Source organism: Fusarium sambucinum, chromosome IV (assembly GCF_050947815.1).
Source record: "Fusarium sambucinum isolate potato_lamoka chromosome IV, whole genome shotgun sequence".
NCBI lineage: Eukaryota > Fungi > Ascomycota > Sordariomycetes > Hypocreales > Nectriaceae > Fusarium > Fusarium sambucinum.
Window position 1 is genome coordinate 4,779,553 of NC_139291.1, and position 20,849 is coordinate 4,800,401.

The window sequence follows — 20,849 nt, forward strand, 5'->3', positions numbered from 1 at the left end:
TTCCCTACTTGGAGATGTTTGTTAAGGTCGGGTCGACGCTAGCCCAGGAACAGCGCCACAGGTCCTTCCATCTAACAGGGGTTATATTCAGCCACGTTGCACAAATATTGTGCAGTCCGTACATGAGCTACCGTTTTGTCACACCGTTTGGAGAGCAAAGGCCGTTTTCACATAGCGCCGATCCTCGGAAAACGTGTATGCTCAGTTCCGGCGGGGAGTTAGGCTCTGATGGTCACTAACACGACAGAAACGCGCCTTCTATTATGGAAGAGCTGTCAAGTGTTGGAAAGTTAGTTACTTTTTATCCTAAGCTTACCTGTATGAAGCTTAAGATGTCTTAAGTCATGTATTAACACTCCAATAATGTAAAACGATAACTACTTTTTTACGTCTCCCTTCGAGTATTAGAAAAATTAGCCGTTAGAAGCATGAGAAACGAAATTAGTAGGTCAGCAGCTTCTGCTATTTAGACCAGACTTCTTAGGCTGTTTATTTTTGTACCCCAAGACTTAGACGATGAAGTCTCCCAATTAGGTAAGGTTCAATCCACCGAGGGGCAGATACGGTAGGTAGCGCGGGGCATTCATATGATTCATCCTTAGACACCTTCTTTTCTCAAAATCCTCAGGACAATCGCCATGGCTCTTTCAAACGAGGAGAGACTCAGTCTCATTAAGGAGAACCTTGCGGAGGTACTCAACCCCGAAATAATCGAGGGCATCCTCGCCGAGGGCCGTAACCCCAAGATCTACTGGGGTAGGTTCAATCCTCCCTTGCGCGCCAGCGCCCACGCCAACCAAGCCAGACTGCTAACATCGGTACCCAAGGCACTGCGACTACCGGTCGACCTCACTGCGGTTACCTCGTCCCCGCTGTCAAGATTGCGCAGTACCTAGCTGCCGGATGCGAAGTCACCGTCCTCCTCGCCGATATTCATGGCTTCCTCGACAACCTGAAGGCACCTATCGAGCTTGTCGAGAAGCGCGCCGAGTACTACAAGTTTGTCGTTGAGTCCATGCTCAAGTCCTGCGGGGTCTCTACCGAGCAGCTGCGCTTTGTCCTTGGTAGCTCTTACCAGAAGACCTCCGACTATGTCATGGACCTGTACAGGCTATCTTCAGTCGTTTCGGAGCACGATGCCAAGAAGGCTGGCGCTGAGGTTGTCAAGCAAACCGGCAATGCACCTTTGAGCGGTCTCATGTACCCTCTCCTGCAAGTATTGGATGAGCAGTACCTCGACTGCGACGTTCAATTCGGCGGTGTTGATCAGAGGAAGCTCTTCGCTGCTGCCACCGAGTGGTTGCCCAAGCTCGGATACCGAAAGGTGCGTCCTCAATATCTTGAGACTATAGTCTGTTACTAATATGTAATCCAGCGCGCCCATCTCATGAACCCCATGGTTGCTGGACTCAACGGTAACAAGATGAGCTCCAGTGATGAGAGTATGTGTATTATATGAGTCTATTACGACATGCACTAACAATTTTATCTTAGACAGCAAGATTGATCTCCTAGACTCCTCTGAGGCTGTAGCCAAGAAGATTCGCAAGGCCGAGTGTGTCCCCAAGGAGGTTGAAGGCAACGGTGTCCTAGCACTTGTGGAGTATGTCCTGCTACCTGCTTCAGGCTTGAGAACAGGAACCCGGGAGTTCAAGGTCGAGAGACGGGATGCCGAGCCTCTCGTCTACAGCGACATCAAGCAGGTCCATGAGGACTACCGAAACGATGTGCTGACACCTCAAACCCTGAAGGCTGCGGTCACGGAAGGCATCCTTGCCCTGATGAGCCCCATCCAGGCTGATTACCAAGCCTCAAAAGAGTGGCAGGAGGTCACTCTCAAGGCCTATCCCCCGCCTGTGAAGAAGGAGAAGAAGGTCAAGAACCTGGGAACACGATTCCCTGGCGCCAAGGGCGGTAAGGGCGAAGCGGCCGAAGTGACTAAGAAGGCCGAGGACCTTACCATCAAGGATGTACAGGAGACTCAGGCTAACCCAACCGCATAAGATAACAAGAATATAGACTAAAGATAAAATAAAACGGGAAATGATTATGATTAATTGATGATAAATTACCGAAAGCTTTTAGGCTTTAGGATAACTTTGAGGTGATTTCTTTTAAGAAGTTTGTATACATGCAATGACACAGAGATGGCATTCAGGGCGTAGTGCGTCGACAAATTGTTTCTCAGAAACTAGATGGATAGTATATATTGAAATAAAGTTGTGGAATTATAAATTAATGTCTTTTGAGACCTTCTCTCGACGCAACACCTTTACAACATGGAGCTTGCCGCTTTTTATGCCCGCCAGTATGTACCTAGTTGCCATATATACCTATTAACCAGTAAGAGGTGATATGTTTATTGCTCGTCCTCAAAGCAGCAAGCATCATAGACGGAGTAGTACCAGGAATCCCGACCCTCAAATCCCATGTCAGAGATGTCGGCTTCGTAGAGTTCACACTGGCCACTTGTAGTAATACCAATGGCCTCGCACTCATCATTCGCTTCACAATCAGCCTTGCATTCTTCGAGATCCTGGTCGTAGACAACATCGAGGAGCTTGCTGACGCTCCTGGTAAGGAATCCCGTCTTGCCGCAGGTGAGGTTGGACTTGTTTGCACAACTGGAAGTGGAGGCCTCGGATGTTGTGGTGGAAGCTTGAGATGTTGTGGCAGTAGGCTCGGAGGTAGTTGTGGGAGCGGCAGTGATTGAAGGAACATCCTCAGCTTGCGAGGTAGTTGAGGGGGCCGAAGTAGTGGTGAGAAGAGTTGAGCTGTTCTCTTGCGTGGTGGAAGGAGGAGAGGATGAGGTATCCTGAGCAGTAGTGGTAGATTCGACGGCAGATTCGGTGGATAGAGAATCTGAATCAACAGAGGTAGTCTCTACAGCAGGGTAACCAGTTGTAGTGGTCTCGTCATCAGCGGTGACAGGTATGGCCTTGGTCTTTTCAGAGCTGGTAGCTTGTACAGCAGTAGTAGAAAGAGAAGCCTCTGTCTCAGACTCGCTCACAACACTGGAGTATGCGATAGAAGCCTCGGTGGTAGGTTGAGCGTATGCTGAGGTAGAAAGCGAAGCATCGGTTTCAAACTTGCTCGCAGCATCAGAGTATACGATAGAAGTCTCAGCGGTATGTTGAGCATATGCGGCAGTGGTCACCTGAGACTGAACAACAGAGCTTGAAGGAAGATGAGGCCTACAAGGGCCAGCTTGAGCTCCAATGGTAAGACCAGCCACGAGGGCAGTGATGATAGTGTTGATGGAAGGCATGGTGAATAGAGTAGACGTGAAGCAAAGTATAGAATAGAAGTGAATAGAATGAACAGGTGGATGATGATGATGAGATATCCAACAGTGAAAGAGTGAACTGGAGGGTCTCTATATAGTAATAAAGAATGAACGACTTGTTTGACAACAAAAAGCAGAAACGAATTGATATTGCCCTTGAGGGGATACAGGCTCCTTTAAAAGGGAGTTTGAACTACCACTACCACTACCGATACACAACCCTCAAGATTGAATACAATAAACGCCCCGTTTAGAAACCAACAATCCATCAAACTTGTTCAGCTCGGTCCCTTTGTGGTGGAAAGAGATTAAGTTCCCCATCTGAACGATGGGTCGAAGAAACCACTTACACAACTTGACTCCCTAGCGCCATGGCACACGTCGAGAGTGGGGGACGCAGGTCCCTAAAGCTAAATATTGAAAGAAAGACGGCCAATTATTGACTCTCAAAGAGGGAGAGGGCGCCAACAAAGGGCACTATCTTTCAAGGGAAACTCGTCTGTCTGTCTTGGCCGAGGGTACCGGAAATAAATGACTCTTTTGTTTTTACCATGTTGGATCGTACAGCGCTAACGTCACATGGACTTTATTAGAAAAGTCGGTACTACTCTGCTGTAATGGTGATCCGAAGCTGAAGATGTTGTTGAAACGTTGCCAATGTAGATCATGATCTGCAACGTTAAAATATCAGATTTATGTGGTACCCGTGCAGTATAAGGCTGAGCCAAGTTGTTAATATGGAACTCGATGGCATCTGGTGTTACTATGTCTCCAGTGCAATAAATATGAGACTCCCTAGGGTAGAAGCTACCAAGGCCACAATTATATTGAATATTTTCCATGATAGCCGCCCGAAGAGATCAGATCAGCTCAGCTACCAAGACTTTCAAACCGACCAACATGCATCAGGTGGTCCATGCATGCCCATAATGTCAACAAAGACTCTCCTTCCTACATCTCATTCTTGTTTGTTTTCTTTTGACTGAAATTAGAATCTTGGCTTTCATCAAAATCGATAAAGAAAAGTCTCTTTGACTCTTTGACTCAGCCTTTGTTCAACCTAGCCTAGGGTCTTTCGGGCAATTACACCGTCACCTACCTACACTACTAAGACGCCTCCCCACTTCACCACATCATGGGTCACTCATTCACCGACCTATCTCCAGAGCTATTTCGTCAGATATTCGGCTACTTTTGTCTGCACTGCTGCGGCAAAAGAAGGGACTATCTCATCGAAGACCCCGTAGACTTGGCGGAGAATTACTGCAAGGACCGCAAGGTGCTTGTGGCGCTATGTCTTGTCAGCAGACGCTTTCGCGATTTTAGCCAGGACATACTCCATCATGTGTTCCTCATTGCGCCTTCAAAACCTGGTCTTGTGCGACAGCCTTCGGTAGAGACATCATTGGCTTCTTTTATAAGAACCATCACTTCAAAGCCTCATCTTGTCACGGCGACCAAGGCGGTGATCTTCTTCCATACACTGGAGGCGCCAAACGTTGGGCTTGAAGACGCGCAAAAGGCATTTAAACATGTTGCTGAAGCCACAGGAGTGCAACCATCAGAGATTTGGGACCGAAGAAAGAACCTGGCGCCTTACCGCGATGACTTTCTTCGGGAACTGATACTTGGCAAAGCCCACTCTCGATGCACTTCAGAGGTAATAGAGTGGCATATGAATACTCTGGCGACTGAGTTGTTGTTCATTCTCATCGTCCTGTTACCTGACCTCCCGCATCTGGCTCTCGATGTCTCGATCCATCAGACATTCGACCAGATAGAAGCGCTCAAAGCTCTGGGGGTCTCTCGTCTGTCGCTGAAAGCCATGGAGATCAACGGCGCTTTCTATACAGTATGGCTCTCGTCACAGATCCTCATCCGCTCACCAGATCTCGAGACTTTGTGTTTTTATCATGCGACATCGCTGCCCGACATACCGAGTCTCAAGTCCCTTCATCTTCGGAGATTTCGAATGAGTGTCGATCAACTTAAATCCATGATTTCTTCCTGTACTGGTCAACTGAGAACCTTTACATACGAGGCTTCGGAGATAGTCGCCTTCCACGTTGATGAAAACTCCCCTTTCATGATACAAGCTTGCGATGCTGTCAAGGTTCTTGAAAGATATAATGCAAGTCTTGAGTCGCTTCATCTTGACCTCCGTATCCGGATTCATATGAGTCGAGATACAAAGATTGGGCCAATGCCAAGTCTGGAAGGCTTCACAGCGTTACAGGAACTGTTTATCAATACTGACGCAATATACAACACCCAAAGCCTCGAGTTACAGCTGCCTGATGACGTGTCACTCACACGATTTCTCCCTCCCAACATCATGTCACTTTATCTCGTGGAACCTGACCTTCCCTCCTCTTCTGAACGTCTACAAAAAGGACTGGTCGGTCTTGCAGATGTGAAGAGACGGGATCCGAGTCGGTTTTCCAAGCTCAAGCAAGTAACATGCGATACCAAGAAGATATTTGAAGAACACTACATTAAGAATGTGCTGTCCGAGGTAGGGATTGGTCTCGTTTACAAAGAGTTCCCGAGGCCGGATTGGAGCTACGATCGAATTCCTTTTTCGGTTTTGCTTGATGAGTACCGGGAAGAGTTTCAAAGATGTGGTTATATGCCACTACCAGGCGAATTATCCGATGATGATTTGTAGTAAGAACTTAGCCCAATAGAAACACAAATCGCAGGTTTATAGAGGCATGTTTCAACTTTAATCAGTATTGCATTTTTTCTTATGTATGAACCAAAGTCGTGGGTGCTTGAGGGCCAAGAACCAGACCCCGAACAAGTGCTGAGGTGAGATGGATCCAGACGAGCCCCTGCTGCAGGACTCATCTGGTACTTTCGTTGACATAAAGATTTAAATTCAGGGGGCAACTTGCTTTTTGTTTATCTATACAACAAAACAGCGGTATCCAACGATTGGAAATTCAAATGCCACCTAGGAACGGAGTATCCGTACTTATTGTCATGGGAGATGATTGATAGTCCAAGACCCCTGAATTAACCCAGGAATAATTTTCTGAAACGTTCAGTGCCTCTAAAATTAGGTTCCCGTCCCCACCATTTACGAGGGAGCTCAGGGGTACAGGGCAGTCGATAACCCAGTTGGTTGGAAGAGTCTAAAATCCACTAACAAAGGCAAGCTGCCCAGTAAGAGGCCTCTGAAACTGGCACAAATACCGCTTCCGTCTGTTTCTGTCTCTGGCTGTGGCTTGTGACGTTCGAGATTGGCGATGACAAGGGAAAGAAACTTGGTTATTAGAATTCAGTTCAATACCAATCACTACATGATAGAGAACAAGCTCAGATTGTGCATTGACTTTCATCCATGTCAAATGGGTTAAATGGGTTACTCATACGGAAATCCGCATGGACTCAATCATCGTGTTCAACGTTGTCCGTTCCATCGCTCCTTCCTAACCGTCCACTGTGGATTCGCTAAGCTCGGCTGTTGGAAGGGAGGAAAGAGCGACAAGATCCACCTACTCTTGTCAATTCGATCATGACCTATTCTGCCTTATCCAGTACCTACTCTAGGTATATCACACAAGACTCTGTCTATTGTCACCCAAGCTCTTCAACTGTGTCTTCTACTTCTTATCACCATTCCTTCGTCCTACTGTGATATGCATGCAAAAGGAGTTGATATGTACCAAAAGTCCCTTGCTCATTAGCCCCCAGACGTCACCACCACCAATACTTACAGCGGATGCCAATGCCAACCAAGCGCCAAAGCCCGAGCCAGCGCCAGCCACCTTCAAGCTAACAAGACAAGCCATCATCCCAATTTCACCCACACAGACCCCAGTTCGCAAGATTCCGGTCCAGTCAATGCCCTGCTCGTTTCTCCCCATTCAGCCTTGCTTGTCGTCCTTACCAGCCGGTGTCAGTGTCAGCCCAAGCCAAGGGACAGAAAGTTCGACGAACCAAAGACCAAGCTCAAAAACACTGCACTGTACCGTGCATTTTTTTCTCTACCTGTCCATACATACGCCGCAGTCTAGTTCAGCTGTTCATGCTTACCCCCGATTCGGAATCCCTGATTCTCGCACAACAATATCCAACTTCTCAACTCTACTGCCCCTGCATCGGCAGTAGCCGTCTCACGAACCTAGCCTACGCAAGACAGAGACACGCAGCGGATACGACAAACGGCGACGATCATCTGTCTGCACAACACCACACCTACGGCCACCTCCTTCGACCGACATTACCCCCTAAATACACGACGATCGCGACGACATTCACTGTCACAGCCGCCCTTACCTCAACCGTCACATTGCGAACCACTCATTCGCAACTCCCCCACCGCTAAAAACGAAAGAGCTTAGGGCTCTGATTCTTGCTCTGGCAAAAACAACAACAGAAACCGCATAACCACCACATCAATCGAAGGGGCCGGACAAGGCAGACCATCATGCCGGGGTTTGCTGATTCCTTCTGGTCGAGCGACTATGCTGCAGGACTAGGTGTCCTGTTCACCAAGCTGCAACAAGGTGTCCATGAGAATAGACAAGTTCTGACTATCGCACGTCTACGTGCCGAGGCCGAGGATACTTATGGCCAACGCCTTGGTGATATTGCTCCTGCTGCTGATAAGATCGCTGGTGGCTTCAGTCGCGATGATGGGGCTACCGTTCGTAAGGTGCGTGGACATATCTCACTTCTGAAAGCGCTCTTTGCGTGCGCCGCCGATTTGCTATGCGATATCAGCGCCTTTTTGACCAAGTATCCCAGCTAATGAGTTTATAGGCATTTGATGGCATGCGAAATGAAATGCAAGATGCTGCTCGTAACCATCGTCGCATCGCCCAGAGCATCCGCGATCTAGTCGTCAATCCTTTCTCCCGCTGGTGCGACTCTCACGAGGCTCGCATCCAAGATTCCCAGGATGAGTTGCAGGTCCGAATCAAAGCTCACGACCGTCAAGCCGAGGCTGTCAAGAAGCTCCGATCCGTATACTTCAACAAGTGCCGACTAGTTGAGGATCTCGAGGAGGAAAATAAATTGGCTTTCCAGGATCCCGAAACCAGCCCCAAAGCTGGCCAGAACATCCCCGAAATCAAGGTCCAGCCGCACAAGGAAGAGGAGATCGAGGAAGAGGAGCTTTATGAGATTGGCGACGACACTTACCAGCCCGAACAAGTCAAGAAGATTATTTCCCAAATGCTCTCCAGCATCAAGATGGGCGAGACCAAGGTGCCGATTCTGGGGACGTATCTTAACACTTCTTCCGGTTCCGATATTGTCGAATATCTGCAGCGAAGCATGGGCAACATCAATGTCACTTATGCCGAGCGCATTGGCCAAGATCTTGTCAACAACGGTTTCCTGCGACTCATTGGCAACGTGGGCAGCACATTTGCCAACAGCTCCAAGATGTTCTACCAATGGCAATCCAAGGCTTTCACAATGGCTGGTGTCCCCGAAAAGAAATCTATCAACCGCACTTTCTCGCTTGCTTCCACCGGATCTGAAGGCGCCGAATCTCCTGTTGGAACAGTCAGCGAGTACCTGGCCAACTGGAAAGTTCTCAACAACTCTCACCCGAACGAGACCCCTAGCCAGCGCATGCAACGGGAAGCACGTGAAGCTGACGAGAAGTACCGCGAGGGCGTTCGTAAGCTTGATGAGTTGCGATGCGAGCTTGAGGAGGCGATCCATCTCCATCTCAAGTTCCTTGAGCGATGTGAGCTTGACCGCCTTAAGGCCGTCAAGACGGTCATCCTCGACTTTTCAGGCACTATCGGAAATGTCATCCCCAGTCTGCAGTCTACTGTGGACCAGATGATGCTCTTTCAAGAGACCATTCAACCGCAAAACGACCTGCGGTACCTGCTTGAGAATTATCGCACTGGAAGCTTTGTGCCCAAAGTCGTGGTGTACGAGAACTACTACAACAAGGTGGATGAGCAGACGTTTGGTATTGATCTCGAGGCTCGTGCTAGGGCTGATAAGAAGCGAGTGCCCATGATTGTCACAACTATCTTGACCTATCTGGATCACCATTACCCCGATCTTGAAGGCGACGAAGCCAGGCGCGGCGTGTGGCTGTTGGAAGTCCCGCTGTCACAGTCACACCGCTTACGTGCCAAGGTCAACGACGGCAAGCCTGTTTCTCCTGATGTTTTTGATGAATTTGATATCCCCACGATTGCTAGTCTGCTCAAGATCTACCTTCTGGAGCTTCCCGGTAAGAAAGACTTTCCACAAACTTGAATCGTAAAGTAGACTAACATTGTGTCAGATTCTCTGGTCTCCTCTCATGTTTACGAAATTATCCGAACTATTTATTCCACCCCCTCGACAGATGCTGACGAGTCTTCCCGTATCGCTGCTCTCCAGTCTACTTTGTCGCAACTCCGCCTTACAAACATTGCAACGCTTGATGCTTGCATGAACCACTTCACTCGTCTTATCGACCTGACCTCTGCTGATGAAACCTATGTTGCATCTCTTGCCAGTGCCTTGGCACCTTGCATCTTGCGACCTCGAACCGAGACTTCTCTCACTATGGAAGAGAAGCATGCGTACCGATTGGTACGAGACCTGTTTGCCCACAAGGATGCGATCTTCAGCGCCCTCAAGCGCATGTCCATGAACCCCCACGCAGTTTCCGTAGGTAGCAACAACAGACCTCGAGCCATTAGTACCGACGAGAGCAACCGTAAGGCCCTCATGGAAGAGCGGAATAGGGCTCTGCTTGAAAAGGCCAGCGCAAGCCGAGGCCGTGATAAGAGCCCTGCCCCAGGCCCGCGCGGTCACCGCCGGGATCGTAGCACTGGTGGACCGGAGACCCGATTCCCCATCGCAAGCCCAACAGCAGCGTCGGCTGTTGACCGACACCGTACCAGTCTTGGTGGAGTGATCAAGCGACAGAGTCTTGAGGTCCCCGAGCCCGATGGCGCTGCTCCCGTGAACGGCGAGGCAGAGAAGGACAAATCTGATGCCGACTCAGACAAGCGTGATAGCCGCGATAGCACAGGACGAACACCGACCAAGTTTGTTGGCGGTAAGCGAGTTCCTGTGGTGCCATCGACTCCATCGACTCCGCCTTCAGACTCAACTCGTGGAGTGCAACTCGAGGATGCTCCGATGGAAGACTAGATGTACGCCACGGAACCGAGTTACAGCCCATGATCGAAAGGAAATATGTTGGTCAAATCGGACGCAGATACGCCCTCATCTTGAACGGAGTTGGGAATTGGTATATAGCGAGGCTGAAGTTATAGAATGGAGAGGGTCGGGTTTAAGGCAACGTCGAACGACTCGGCCACATGACCTACCCATGTGTATGTGTTAATGGAACATGAGTAAAAAAGAACAGTCATTGTACTTTTTTCTTTGATCTATGGTTTCTGGATCTGGTCTATTTTTGTATTTATGTTGTATCATGATATGACAGCGATTCCCTATTCGTTAAGAGACTTGTTTCAAATACGTCTTGACATTCTACAGTATGAGACAGTTAGCGAATACATTATGACTTGGTACGTGAAATAAGGTCAAAATGCTTTGATGCTTATTATTATTCAGCTTGCTTTCCCTCTTCCTTCTCGTGTCTGGATGTCCCTTTTATGCTATCAAATGCTTGTTCGGTCTTCTAACCGGCTTGTATCCATCTCATTTCTCTCCCAGGGTCTCCCTACTCATCCTGAATCTCGGCAGCTCGCGGGGCCTTCTTCTTCTTCTTCTTTTTGGTCACAGCCACATCGCCTCCAGACGCGGGTGAATCGACGCCGCGAGCACTACTATCATCCCCACCTTCATCTAGGGCCACAGCACGAGGTGCCTTCTTTTTCTTCTTTTTGAGCTTGGCCTCTTCGCCCTCTGCTCCTTCGGTAATGACGTCCTTCTTTGGCTTCTTCTTTTTCTTCTTGACGACAGTACCTTCAACGTCAACACCCTGCGCTACGTCAATGCGCTCGTTTGCGCGCTGCATCTCGAGACGGAGTCGTTCAACTTCCTTCATAGCTCGTTGCATCTCGGCATCTTCGCGCTGCTGCTGCTCGTAGTCCAGGCCAGTTGATGGTTGTCCCTCCAAACTGAACGACCCAATGCCACTTGAGTCCACACCGAGTAAGCCCTGCTTTATCTTGGTTCTGGGCGCCTTGGACTTGGAAAGGCTGTCTGAATTGTTCTCCGAGTCATAAGATCGGAGACCTCCACTTGCACTGCCTTCGAGGGTTTCATCGGCTGCGATAACAACCTTTTGTCTTGGTTTCGGCTCCGGTCGTGGAGGCTGTGCAGCAGGAGTCCCGGCTCTGGATAGATCCAATTGCATGATAGGTATAGAGTCTATGTCCAGATCGGGGCCGTTACTGCTCTGGAGGATGTTATGGATAGGAGTCGAAGTGCGGGGAGTCTCGTTGCTGGGGATATAAAAGGGATCGTCTCTGTTGCGCTCGACACGTTCTGCCTTTCTCCGGGCAACGATATCCGCGTCCAGATAAGTCTCCTCGTCGGCTTGTTGATAGGAGCTCACGTAATCCTCTTTGGGTTCAGCTATCCTACTAATGGCTGGCGCAGATGACTCGATGCTTGTAGGCGGGGGCCTTTGGTGATAGTATGTCTCGAATTCGTCCGACTCATCGGTGGCTAATGTGATGGAGTCGGCTTCCGATAGCAACTTGGCCAAGTTTGCATGAATTGGTTCATCCAGATCAAGTCCTGACGGCACTGGAACGTTTAATTGAGCATCCTTGGACACCGAGTTAAGTTCCCAGCCGTTGAACAAGGATGGGATAGCCTGGGTCAGAAGTAAAGGCGGGTCTTGGTCAACTTCATCTGTCGAGGCTGGTTGAGACGAAGCAGCCTCAGCCGTGAGCTTCAGTAGCTCTGTGAACTCGACCGCTCGCTCTTGAACCTCAAGACTAGGGTGCAATGCCAAAGGCTCAAAGACATGGATGATGCGTGCCATGAGCAGTGATATCCTTGACTTCCTCTCTGCTGTCCACGGCTCACTCTCATCTCCAACTATAGTCGCAAAAACCTTGGTGACGGCCTGCAGAGTTGTCGTTAAAACTTCAGGGCTATTTGTCCGGGGGATAAGTTGTAACAAGCCATTCAGACCTTCGTCTGCAACAGCTAGTTGTGAGGCGTATTCGCCCATTATCCAGGCTACTGATTTCAGCGCACCTGAAGTAATGCTATATCCTGGTGGTGTATCGGTATTGAGCTGGCCAAGGATAATCTCTGCTGCTCTCACAGCTGTCGACCTCATCACTCGAACCTTGACAGCAACGTTGCGCAGCTCATCGCCAATTTTCTCCGAGACATTAGCCCTTGCCTTATCCGTGGGGCCTGAATCATCGTCAACCTTGCGAGGTGCTGGTGCCATGCGGACAAGTTGTGTAAGAACGTCGATGTACCAGTCAAAATCCAAAACACTTGAGTAGTTATCCTTTGAGCACATGCTAAGAATTCTTCCAATGACGTCGATTCGATAGTCGTCGGGCAAAGGAATCGATTCAGTCTTGGGCTTCGGGATCGGCTCTGCGAACTCATCCTCGGATTCATTGAAATCGTTAGGGGGGGTCCCTGGTTGAGACTTATCCCGGCCGGGCATAGATAGCTTGAGCTGCTTCATGAGGCGGCTGACGATGGACATCAAGTTATCACCAGTCACCATACCCTGTACTAGGTCAAGAGCCTGGATTCGGATCGTGATATCGGGACTGTCAATGCACTCCAGAATCACATCCTCCTGCTGAGATACTAGATAAGGATGTGTCGTAACAATCTTGTTGAACGCTAGGAGAGCAACATATTTGACTAGATATGGTTAGTTCTCGTTCCGATATTTGCACTATTGCACTCACGGTTGGGGTCGCCATCTATCATGATCATGCCTCGCAATTTGTTGACGCAGAGTGTAGCGATCTCATCAGTGCCAGAGTCGTCAGAGTTCCCTAGAATACCACCTTGGATGATTCCATTGATACACTCGTACAGTAGAGACATAGCGGGTGTCGTTCTAATAATATTGGTCAAAGGAGGCAATAGTTTCCTTACAAGTCGCGGTTCTAAGGGCGTTAAAGTAGCGAACTATCGAAGTCAGTAGAGTAGCGAGATAGTAACGACAGCAAAGCACGTACGAGTTTGATGAGTTTGATGGCCATCCAGTTATTACCACCATCAACCAAAAGCTCGAAGAGCCGAGGAGCCAAGGGCAGGAAGTCATTCGGTCTTCGCCAACCAAGCTCGCAAACCACATTGACGATGGCCGCCGTGACACTTGGGTCCTCATTAGGGTCCATGAGCCGCTCCTTGATCTTGGGCCATGCCGCTCTAAGAGCTTCGGGGTATACTAAAGCGAGACGATAAAGCGTCACCAGCGTCTTCTTTCGAATATTCGAGTGGCTATGGCTAAGGCGTGGTAGCAAGTCTTGCAGTGTTGAGAGAGCCAGTGAAGGAGTAATGACGTGGGGAAGGGTCGCAATGGGGAGAGATATAACTGTCGGTGTCGTCGTGCCAAGGTCCTGAACAATCATGATTAGCGAAACTGATGCTGATGAGCACAATCTGATGTCAACGAACCTTCTTCAGCAGATTAGTAGCCAGCATCAGAACCTCGGTGTCGGGCCTAAAACTCTGGACAGCTCCCAGATATCCCACTCGCTTCTGGTGGTACTTGGGCGACGACATGACCTCGAGCACATGAAACGATGCCCACGACATGTCATGCCCAACCATTTCCAAGTAGATGAGCTTCAGAAGCGCCGTCGCCTTAAGATCTGGCCACTTAACGTCAGCAACTAGCCTCATCAATGTAGCTCTACCAAGGTATCAAACGTACCCATATCCTGGCTGCGAACTTCGGCGCGGCACTCCTTGAGACTCTTCTGAATATACTCCTTCTCATTGCCCTTGTGGTTCCGTAGCCCCCGGATGAGGTCGTAAAGTGACTTTTCAAACCTGCGCGCAACATAGTCAGCGCCAGTCCAAGATGTTGATATTCACAGCTTCAATTCGGCCTACATGTTGAGAAGCTGCCCCGCGAGCGTGGGGTCGACCGTAGGAGGAAGTGCTAAGGTATTTAGGTGATAGGGACGTGGTCTCAGGAGCTTCGCAAGGGAACGATCGAGCGGCGCATCTCGTATATAGTATTGTCGGTAGGAGGAGGATGCTCTGGTCAGCAGCGAAGGGGGTGGATATCGCGTGCTGCTAAGATGCTATGTTATGGGTTGGTGTTGAGTACGTATCTGTACAGTAGCAGCGCCTTTACTGTTTGAGCATGACGGAATCAATCCCTACCACCGACCACCCACCGCCCTTGACTCGGCAACCAGGACGGCCCGAGCTGGGGAGTCTCGACAGCAGTGTAATCCCCTAAGAGCCTAGCGAGTTATACTGAGTTAGGTGGGGGCTACCAACAGAGCCTCAACACCATCATAGATTTTCTACTTTACCTATTTTCCTCCTTGTCTCGACGATTCATTCTTGACTTCGGGACCATGGCCTTTACAGGACGGTGACATTTCGATATTAAAAATCCAATCAAAACTATAACCGTTTCCAATGGCTATTTGTCTCCTTCCACGCCGGGCGATTGTCCCCCGCCCATTAGCTTCCATATCAAACATCACCAACCTCAGTTGCGCCTCAACACATCTGCGCCGCTCTTTCATCTCTCTCCCTTCCTCAGAACCCCAAAGGTTGACTGCCCACCGCATTCTGCCATATCCTTCTGAACCTCTTTACGATCTCATTGCCGACGTCGACTCCTACTCTTCTTTTGTTCCATACTGCTCCCGCTCTCGAGTAACTCGCTGGTCTGATCCTGACCCAACCACCGCCCAGCGGTATCCTACACTCGCCGACCTGCATGTTGGCTGGGGAGGATTTGATGAAATTTTCACCAGTCGGCTGCGCTGTGTACCAGGTCAATCCGTTGAAGCCATCAGTGGAGAGACTGTCCCGGGAGGTACAGGGCCTGATGCATCAGCCGTCTTCCGGAGCTTAGTGACACGCTGGTCCGTAAGGTCAATTGCTGAACCACCTTCACCACGTACAGAAGTCCATCTCGCCATCGACTTTCAGTTTACCAACCCCCTCTACGGCGCTGTAAGTGCTGCAGTATCCGACAAAATAGCAAGCATGATGATAGAGGCATTCGAAAAGCGAGCATTTGAAAAGTTGAATTCGCAACGAAAGCTCTAGACTATTTCGTTGCTACCCCCTCTTCCGTTACCTACCTCGGTATTCAGGTATTTTTATATGCATAACATCTCACTCAAACATAGACATGGTAGCTGAGCAATCGCAATCCTATCACAATAACAAAGTCAAAATTCTAAAGTTAACGACATTCTGCATACTCCAATCATTCTACATAACGCGTGTCTAGAACAGCTGTGTCTATCCAACGAGCTGGTCCACCATATTCAAATCAAACATGAAGTAAAAAAGAGAGGCGTCATCTTTGCGCCAGTACCCGAACTTTGATCACTTCGGCCCTGTTTCTGCCAGAAGAATACCAAGTTCCCAACATTGGATCGTTCGTTCCCTTTCCATAGTATCGCCTTTCGAATCGTATCATCATACTCCGATCCACATGCATATAGGACAATTTGCGACGCCTTTGCGATATGAAACGCTAATCATGAGTTGGGAAAGGACCAAAAATCCGCTCTCGTTTTTTCCAACTTGAAAAACAAAACAAACAGAACAAAAACAAGAACAAAAAATCGTTTTCCAAATCAAGCCGGCAGCCGATGCCGGTGAGGTATCTGCTAACAAGTAAAAACTTTAATAAGACAAAACAAAATTGCATATTCATCTTCTCATGAAGCCATAAGTGTGCTCTTCATTTCCTGCTAGACCTAAAAAGTGGATGTTAGTATTGTGTGTGATTTATCATGGGAAAGCCAGGGACTTACCTCTTCTTCTGGGGCTTGCCGAATAAGAACCCGGCCATGCCTGAACCGTGGTCTTTGGATGGCTTCTTGGACTTGCTTGGCTTGCCGGGCGCAGGGCTGACGGTAACAACATCAGGCACTGGCCCAGGACGCATGTCTCCATGCGGCCATCCCGGAGCTGGTGGAACTCCTCCTCCTGGCATTCGGCCATGTGGAGGCATACCAGGTGGTCGCATACCTGGGGGCACACCCATACCCATGGGACGTCCAGGCGGGATAGGGATAGCGTGGGGATGCTTAGGATGAGGTCCAGGCATCTTTGGTCCCAACTGAGGCAACTTATCCATCGGCCACATCGTCATGGTAATTGACCAATCAGGCTGAACCACCTTTTCCCATACAGAGGGCAAGATGATCTCGCCATCAGGGGCGATGAGATCGTAGTGGCCTTCCATGACGTGAGGACCCAAGACATCAACCTGCATAAAAGCTTGCTTGATGAGGTCTTCCATACCCTGGACGAACGTTAGCAACAGAGTTTTTTTTAGTTGACCAGAATCTGCATTGCTTACCTGCCAAGTGGCGCATAGGTGAAAAGGGAAGCTGAACTTGCGACCAACGGCGTCTTTGAACCGAATTGGAGCCTTCTCCGCTGTCTTGTTGCTTTCCTCGAGCTTGGCCTTGGTCTCCTCTTCGATCTTTGCCTTGAGCTCTTCGGCAGCCTTCTTTGCAGCCGCCTCTGCGGCGGCTGCTTCTTCGGCCTTTTTCTTTTCATCTTCGATCCTTTTGAGAGTATCCGCTTCTGCCTTTGCGCGGGCGTCCTCTTCCAGCTTCTTGAGCTTCTCGGCTTCTTCGGCGGCCTTCTTTGCAGCATCTTCTTTAGCTTGTTGCTCAGCTCGCATGAGGCGCTCAGCTTCCTCCTGTGCCTTCTGCGCAGCAGCGGCCTTGGCTGCCGCTTCCTCCTGCAAAGCCTTTTCGAAACGCACGCGCGCAAGCTCTTCGGCCTGTTTACGCTCTTCCTCCTCTTTAATTCTCCTCTCCTCAGCTGCCCTCAGCTCGGCTTCGAATCTCAAGCGAGCTTCACGTTCGGCTCTGACTCGCTCTTCAGCTTCCCTCTTACCACGTTCCTCGGCTGCCTTCAATTCTGCTTCATACTTTAGGCGAGCTTCCTCTTCAGCCTTAGCTTTGGCTTCAGCCTCTGCCTTGCGCTGTTCGGCAGCCGCCTTCATCTCAGCTTCGTACTTTTCACGGGCATCCTTCTCGGCTTGCGCACGAGCCTCAGCCTCTGCCTTCCGTTGTTCTTCGGCCGCCTTTGCAGCAGCTTCAAACTTTTTCCTGGCGTCTTCTTCGGCCTGAATTCGAGCCTCGGCTTCAGCCTTTCTTCTATCTTCAGCGGCCTTCATCTCGGCTTCGAACCTGAGTCGTGCCTTCTCTTCAGCCTCTGCCATGGCTCGAGCATGCTCTTGCGCACGCTTCTCCTCAGCCTTTCGTTCAGCCTCCATTCTTTCCCGAGCTGCCTTCTCTGCCTCCAGTCTAGCTTTCTCGATTTCTTTCTTGGCCTCCTCCTGAGCCAATCTCATATCTTCCATTCTTCGATGGAAAGCTTCCTCGGCTTCTTTTCGGATTTGTGCCTCTGCCTCTTTTTGCTTCTCGGCAGCCTTTACCTTCTCCTCCATAGCTTTGAAAGCAGCAATCTCGGCTTCCAATCGAATCTTTTCTGGGTCCTCCTTGGGAGGAGCTGGCGTGGCGGGTTTGGCGGGTGGCTCAGTGGGGGCAGGGGGTGGTGGCGGCGACCGATGTTGTATTTGCATCCCGGCAATTTGAGCCTGCAAGCTGTATGGATGAGGTTGTACGGCACCATAGAAACCGTTTTGTGGTGGTGGTTGTTGTTGATAAGGCATCATGTCGTACATGCCTCTCCCTTCTCCTCCATAGCCAGGAGCACCATAGGGGCTGGTTGGGTCTCCGTAACCGCCGAATGGCACCATTTGGCCATTCGCAGGGTACCCTCCTCCCATATAAGGTGCCATTTGATTCTGGTAACCGGGCTGCTGGCCTCTGCCATACATTGAGCCTGGACGAGGGGGGCGTGCCGCAGCCTGTGGGTGTCCATATCCACCACGGCCAAGGGGCGCGCCATATCCATAAGGATCCTCCAGATTGGCGGTGGGCGGCGCCTGACGATCGCGGCGCTGTCGACGGTGAGGTTGTCTAGGCTCCTCTTCAGGTGAGTAAAGATCCTGGGGAGGACCTGGTTGACGAGTCTGCAACTGATGCGACTGGTGAGGCGGTGGTTGACGAGAAGGCGGTTGATGGTGAGCTAGCTGTTGCTGCTGGTGAGGGGGAAATTGATGTTGTGGTGGGTATTGGTGGTGAGGAGGAAGTTGGTGCTGACGTTGAGCCGGTACGTGATGACGATAATGCTGATCGTGGTCGCTAGTTGAAGCAGAGTCGGACGGGCCAAGACCGTCGTCGTCGTCGTCGTAGTCGTCTTCGTCGTCGTACAGTTCGTCAGAACTATAGTCCTGGCTACCTGTTTCTTGAGAAGAGTCGTCGCTGTAAGTGTGTGAAGAAGTGGACGTCTCAGTAGGACGACTGGCTGAGGTTGGGGCTCTGGAGGAGGGGCGTTGTTTGAGCCTGTTCAAAACAAATGTAAGCCAAGTGACTGAGCAGAATGCGCAAGGAACGAAGCGTTGGTGTAAGAGAGACAAGTAAATAAAACTAAAGGGGGCGCAGTTGAGACAACAAGAAGGGTGGATATGAGAAAGTGAAGAGGGGAGGGAGGGGAGGAACGTAGACGCATGAAGATATGGGAAGGATGGTAAGTAATGGAGGGAGGGACACTCACATTGCAAATACTTGGGTGGGATGCCCTCTGCCCACGACAATCCGTAAGAGACAGCCGGAGCAAAGGCGCTGAAAGTACGTAGGTAAGAAAGAAAGAGGGCAGCAAACACAAGCAAGCGTTCAGCTGACAGGGCAGAAAACAATGCCGAGCAGCCCCCAAAGCAACAGAGGGAACGATGCGGGAGACGGAGGACGAGGTTTGTTGTAGCCGCGGTGCACCTCAGTAGGCAGAAAAAATACACACAACGGAAAGCGTTGGTCTGGTACGAGGGGCGAGGAAGAACTGGACTTGCGCGACAGGCGTCGAGTGAGGGGTCAAATTTGAATTGGTGAGTGCGCCACTTAAAGATGACGAGGGCGTGACAGGCGAGAGGTCGGCTGGTCACGAAAGAAGCGTAGTGAGACGGGGGAAATGCCTGCTTGTGAAGTGAAACTGGGTGCGGACTTGACAGAACAAGAATCGAGTGATGGTTGCTAATGGAGGAGGGTACCAAAGTTGTATCTAACGTAGCGAAACAAATAGAAGTGCTGTACGGCGCACGTTAGGATCAGGCGCAAAGAGCCCAGAGTAGTGTGGGCGGGGTGATGTGGATTCAGGCGGCGGCTGCGAGCAAAGGTAGGATGGGAGCGGCAGAAATCGATCGGCGGTGAGGGGTTCCAGATCGTTTTCCTATGGGTCACTGGACAAAACTCCGGATGATATCTGGAATAGGCGTTAGATAATGGATGCAGACGTTATTCCCAAATGTTGAGCGTGGAGAATCAGTTGTTTTCGGTTGTAACAAGAACGATCAAGAGACTTTCCGAGCAGCGATTCAACTGAAACGACGAACGACCGTTGTATCGTAACGGTGAAAGCTTGTTGAACCGGAGCTGTGGGTGTGTGTATATATACATACTTACTTTTGGGTGTGTCCGTACCGTCTAAGTATTTCAAAAGAGAGCCAACTTTCGTGGTCACAGGATGCCAATGTGAACTTCACTTTGTAGGCTAGAGGAAACTGATGTCTTCGACTAAACGCAGCAATAAGTTAGTAAAATTGGGCACGAGGTGAAACCATTGTTGAGACGAAAATCATGAAAGTCAATATCCTGACTGGCTAGGATCTCTCCCTTGCATGAGCCCCGAGCAGCATAGCGGCACAGAAATCTTTTTCTGCGAACCCAAGTCTCCATTTGGCACAGCAGTCTGGGCATCATGCTGTGTGCGTGTTCTTTGGCTTGGCCCTAGAAAAGAAAAGACAGCATGGAGTGGGCATCAGCACAGTAGTCGAATAACGACGTTTCTGTATCGTGAACCCGAGCCATGTGTTTCTCAACTGGATTTGCTGGGCACCAAAACCTCGTTCTTGTCTTGTCAGCCGCCCTGGACCTGGACCTGGACTAAGCTGGACTAGGGAGCCCTGGTTCGTCGCCCTGTTGATGGAGTCAATGGGACCCTGCTCAAGCGTGCTGCTAGGGCTCTAGCGCTCGTTGGGCTGGAGCTGGCGGGATGCTTGGGCTAAGTCATTGCAGTGGTCCATTAATTTGAGTGGTTGTGTTTTGGAGCCGTTGTAGTCCTTGGCTCGCCAAACTCCCGGTTTATCCCAGGCTTCCGTAACTCACCCGTACCCATTTGTGCCTGTCAGGTCGCTACCCCCCGTGTCCGTTCACGTTCGTCTTTGTTGTAAGTCGGTGCTAGGGCGTTAAAATTTTGTGAAAGCGGTTGCCCAACCCTGTGTGGGGGCCAAAAAAAAAAAGACGAGCGAGCCGTCAGAGCCCAATGATATCGACGTCTATGAAGGACCCAGGGTTATTGTGAGAGTGGTCGCGATGTTACAATAGGTAGGTACTGGACT

General features: G+C 50.1%; 7 protein-coding genes across 7 annotated transcripts; 4 read left to right on the plus strand and 3 right to left on the minus strand.

Annotated features, from left to right (window-relative positions):
• Nucleotides 1-638: 638 nt before the first annotated feature.
• FSST1_001616 (tyrosine--tRNA ligase TYS1) lies at nucleotides 639-2,003 on the plus strand (the record flags this gene model as incomplete). The annotated part of the gene is made up of 4 exons (XM_083227527.1): nucleotides 639-756; nucleotides 828-1,324; nucleotides 1,376-1,442; nucleotides 1,495-2,003. 4 exons carry the CDS (start codon nucleotides 639-641, stop codon nucleotides 2,001-2,003), a joined length of 1,191 nt encoding a protein of 396 aa, XP_083091798.1.
• A 356-nt stretch (nucleotides 2,004-2,359) lies between these two features.
• Nucleotides 2,360-3,268, minus strand: FSST1_001617 (uncharacterized protein; the record flags this gene model as incomplete). Its single annotated transcript, XM_083227528.1, has 1 exon — nucleotides 2,360-3,268. The coding sequence occupies one exon, from the start codon at nucleotides 3,266-3,268 to the stop codon at nucleotides 2,360-2,362; it is 909 nt and encodes a 302-aa protein (XP_083091799.1).
• Nucleotides 3,269-4,421: 1,153 nt separating this feature from the next.
• On the plus strand, nucleotides 4,422-5,954 carry FSST1_001618 (uncharacterized protein; the record flags this gene model as incomplete). Its single annotated transcript, XM_083227529.1, has 1 exon — nucleotides 4,422-5,954. The coding sequence occupies one exon, from the start codon at nucleotides 4,422-4,424 to the stop codon at nucleotides 5,952-5,954; it is 1,533 nt and encodes a 510-aa protein (XP_083091800.1).
• A 1,767-nt stretch (nucleotides 5,955-7,721) lies between these two features.
• FSST1_001619 (GTPase-activating protein RGD2) lies at nucleotides 7,722-10,411 on the plus strand (the record flags this gene model as incomplete). Its single annotated transcript, XM_083227530.1, has 3 exons — nucleotides 7,722-7,949; nucleotides 8,057-9,497; nucleotides 9,552-10,411. 3 exons carry the CDS (start codon nucleotides 7,722-7,724, stop codon nucleotides 10,409-10,411), a joined length of 2,529 nt encoding a protein of 842 aa, XP_083091801.1.
• Nucleotides 10,412-10,949: 538 nt separating this feature from the next.
• Nucleotides 10,950-14,542, minus strand: FSST1_001620 (adaptin N terminal region-domain-containing protein; the record flags this gene model as incomplete). Its single annotated transcript, XM_083227531.1, has 7 exons — nucleotides 10,950-13,078; nucleotides 13,126-13,351; nucleotides 13,402-13,785; nucleotides 13,844-14,040; nucleotides 14,103-14,221; nucleotides 14,285-14,470; nucleotides 14,532-14,542. The coding sequence occupies 7 exons, from the start codon at nucleotides 14,540-14,542 to the stop codon at nucleotides 10,950-10,952; spliced, it is 3,252 nt and encodes a 1,083-aa protein (XP_083091802.1).
• Nucleotides 14,543-14,824: 282 nt separating this feature from the next.
• On the plus strand, nucleotides 14,825-15,466 carry FSST1_001621 (ubiquinone-binding protein COQ10; the record flags this gene model as incomplete). Its single annotated transcript, XM_083227532.1, has 1 exon — nucleotides 14,825-15,466. The coding sequence occupies one exon, from the start codon at nucleotides 14,825-14,827 to the stop codon at nucleotides 15,464-15,466; it is 642 nt and encodes a 213-aa protein (XP_083091803.1).
• Nucleotides 15,467-16,181: 715 nt separating this feature from the next.
• FSST1_001622 (uncharacterized protein) lies at nucleotides 16,182-20,211 on the minus strand (the record flags this gene model as incomplete). Its single annotated transcript, XM_083227533.1, has 5 exons — nucleotides 16,182-16,679; nucleotides 16,737-18,829; nucleotides 19,013-19,427; nucleotides 19,553-19,681; nucleotides 20,176-20,211. The coding sequence occupies 5 exons, from the start codon at nucleotides 20,209-20,211 to the stop codon at nucleotides 16,182-16,184; spliced, it is 3,171 nt and encodes a 1,056-aa protein (XP_083091804.1).
• Nucleotides 20,212-20,849: the final 638 nt, after the last annotated feature.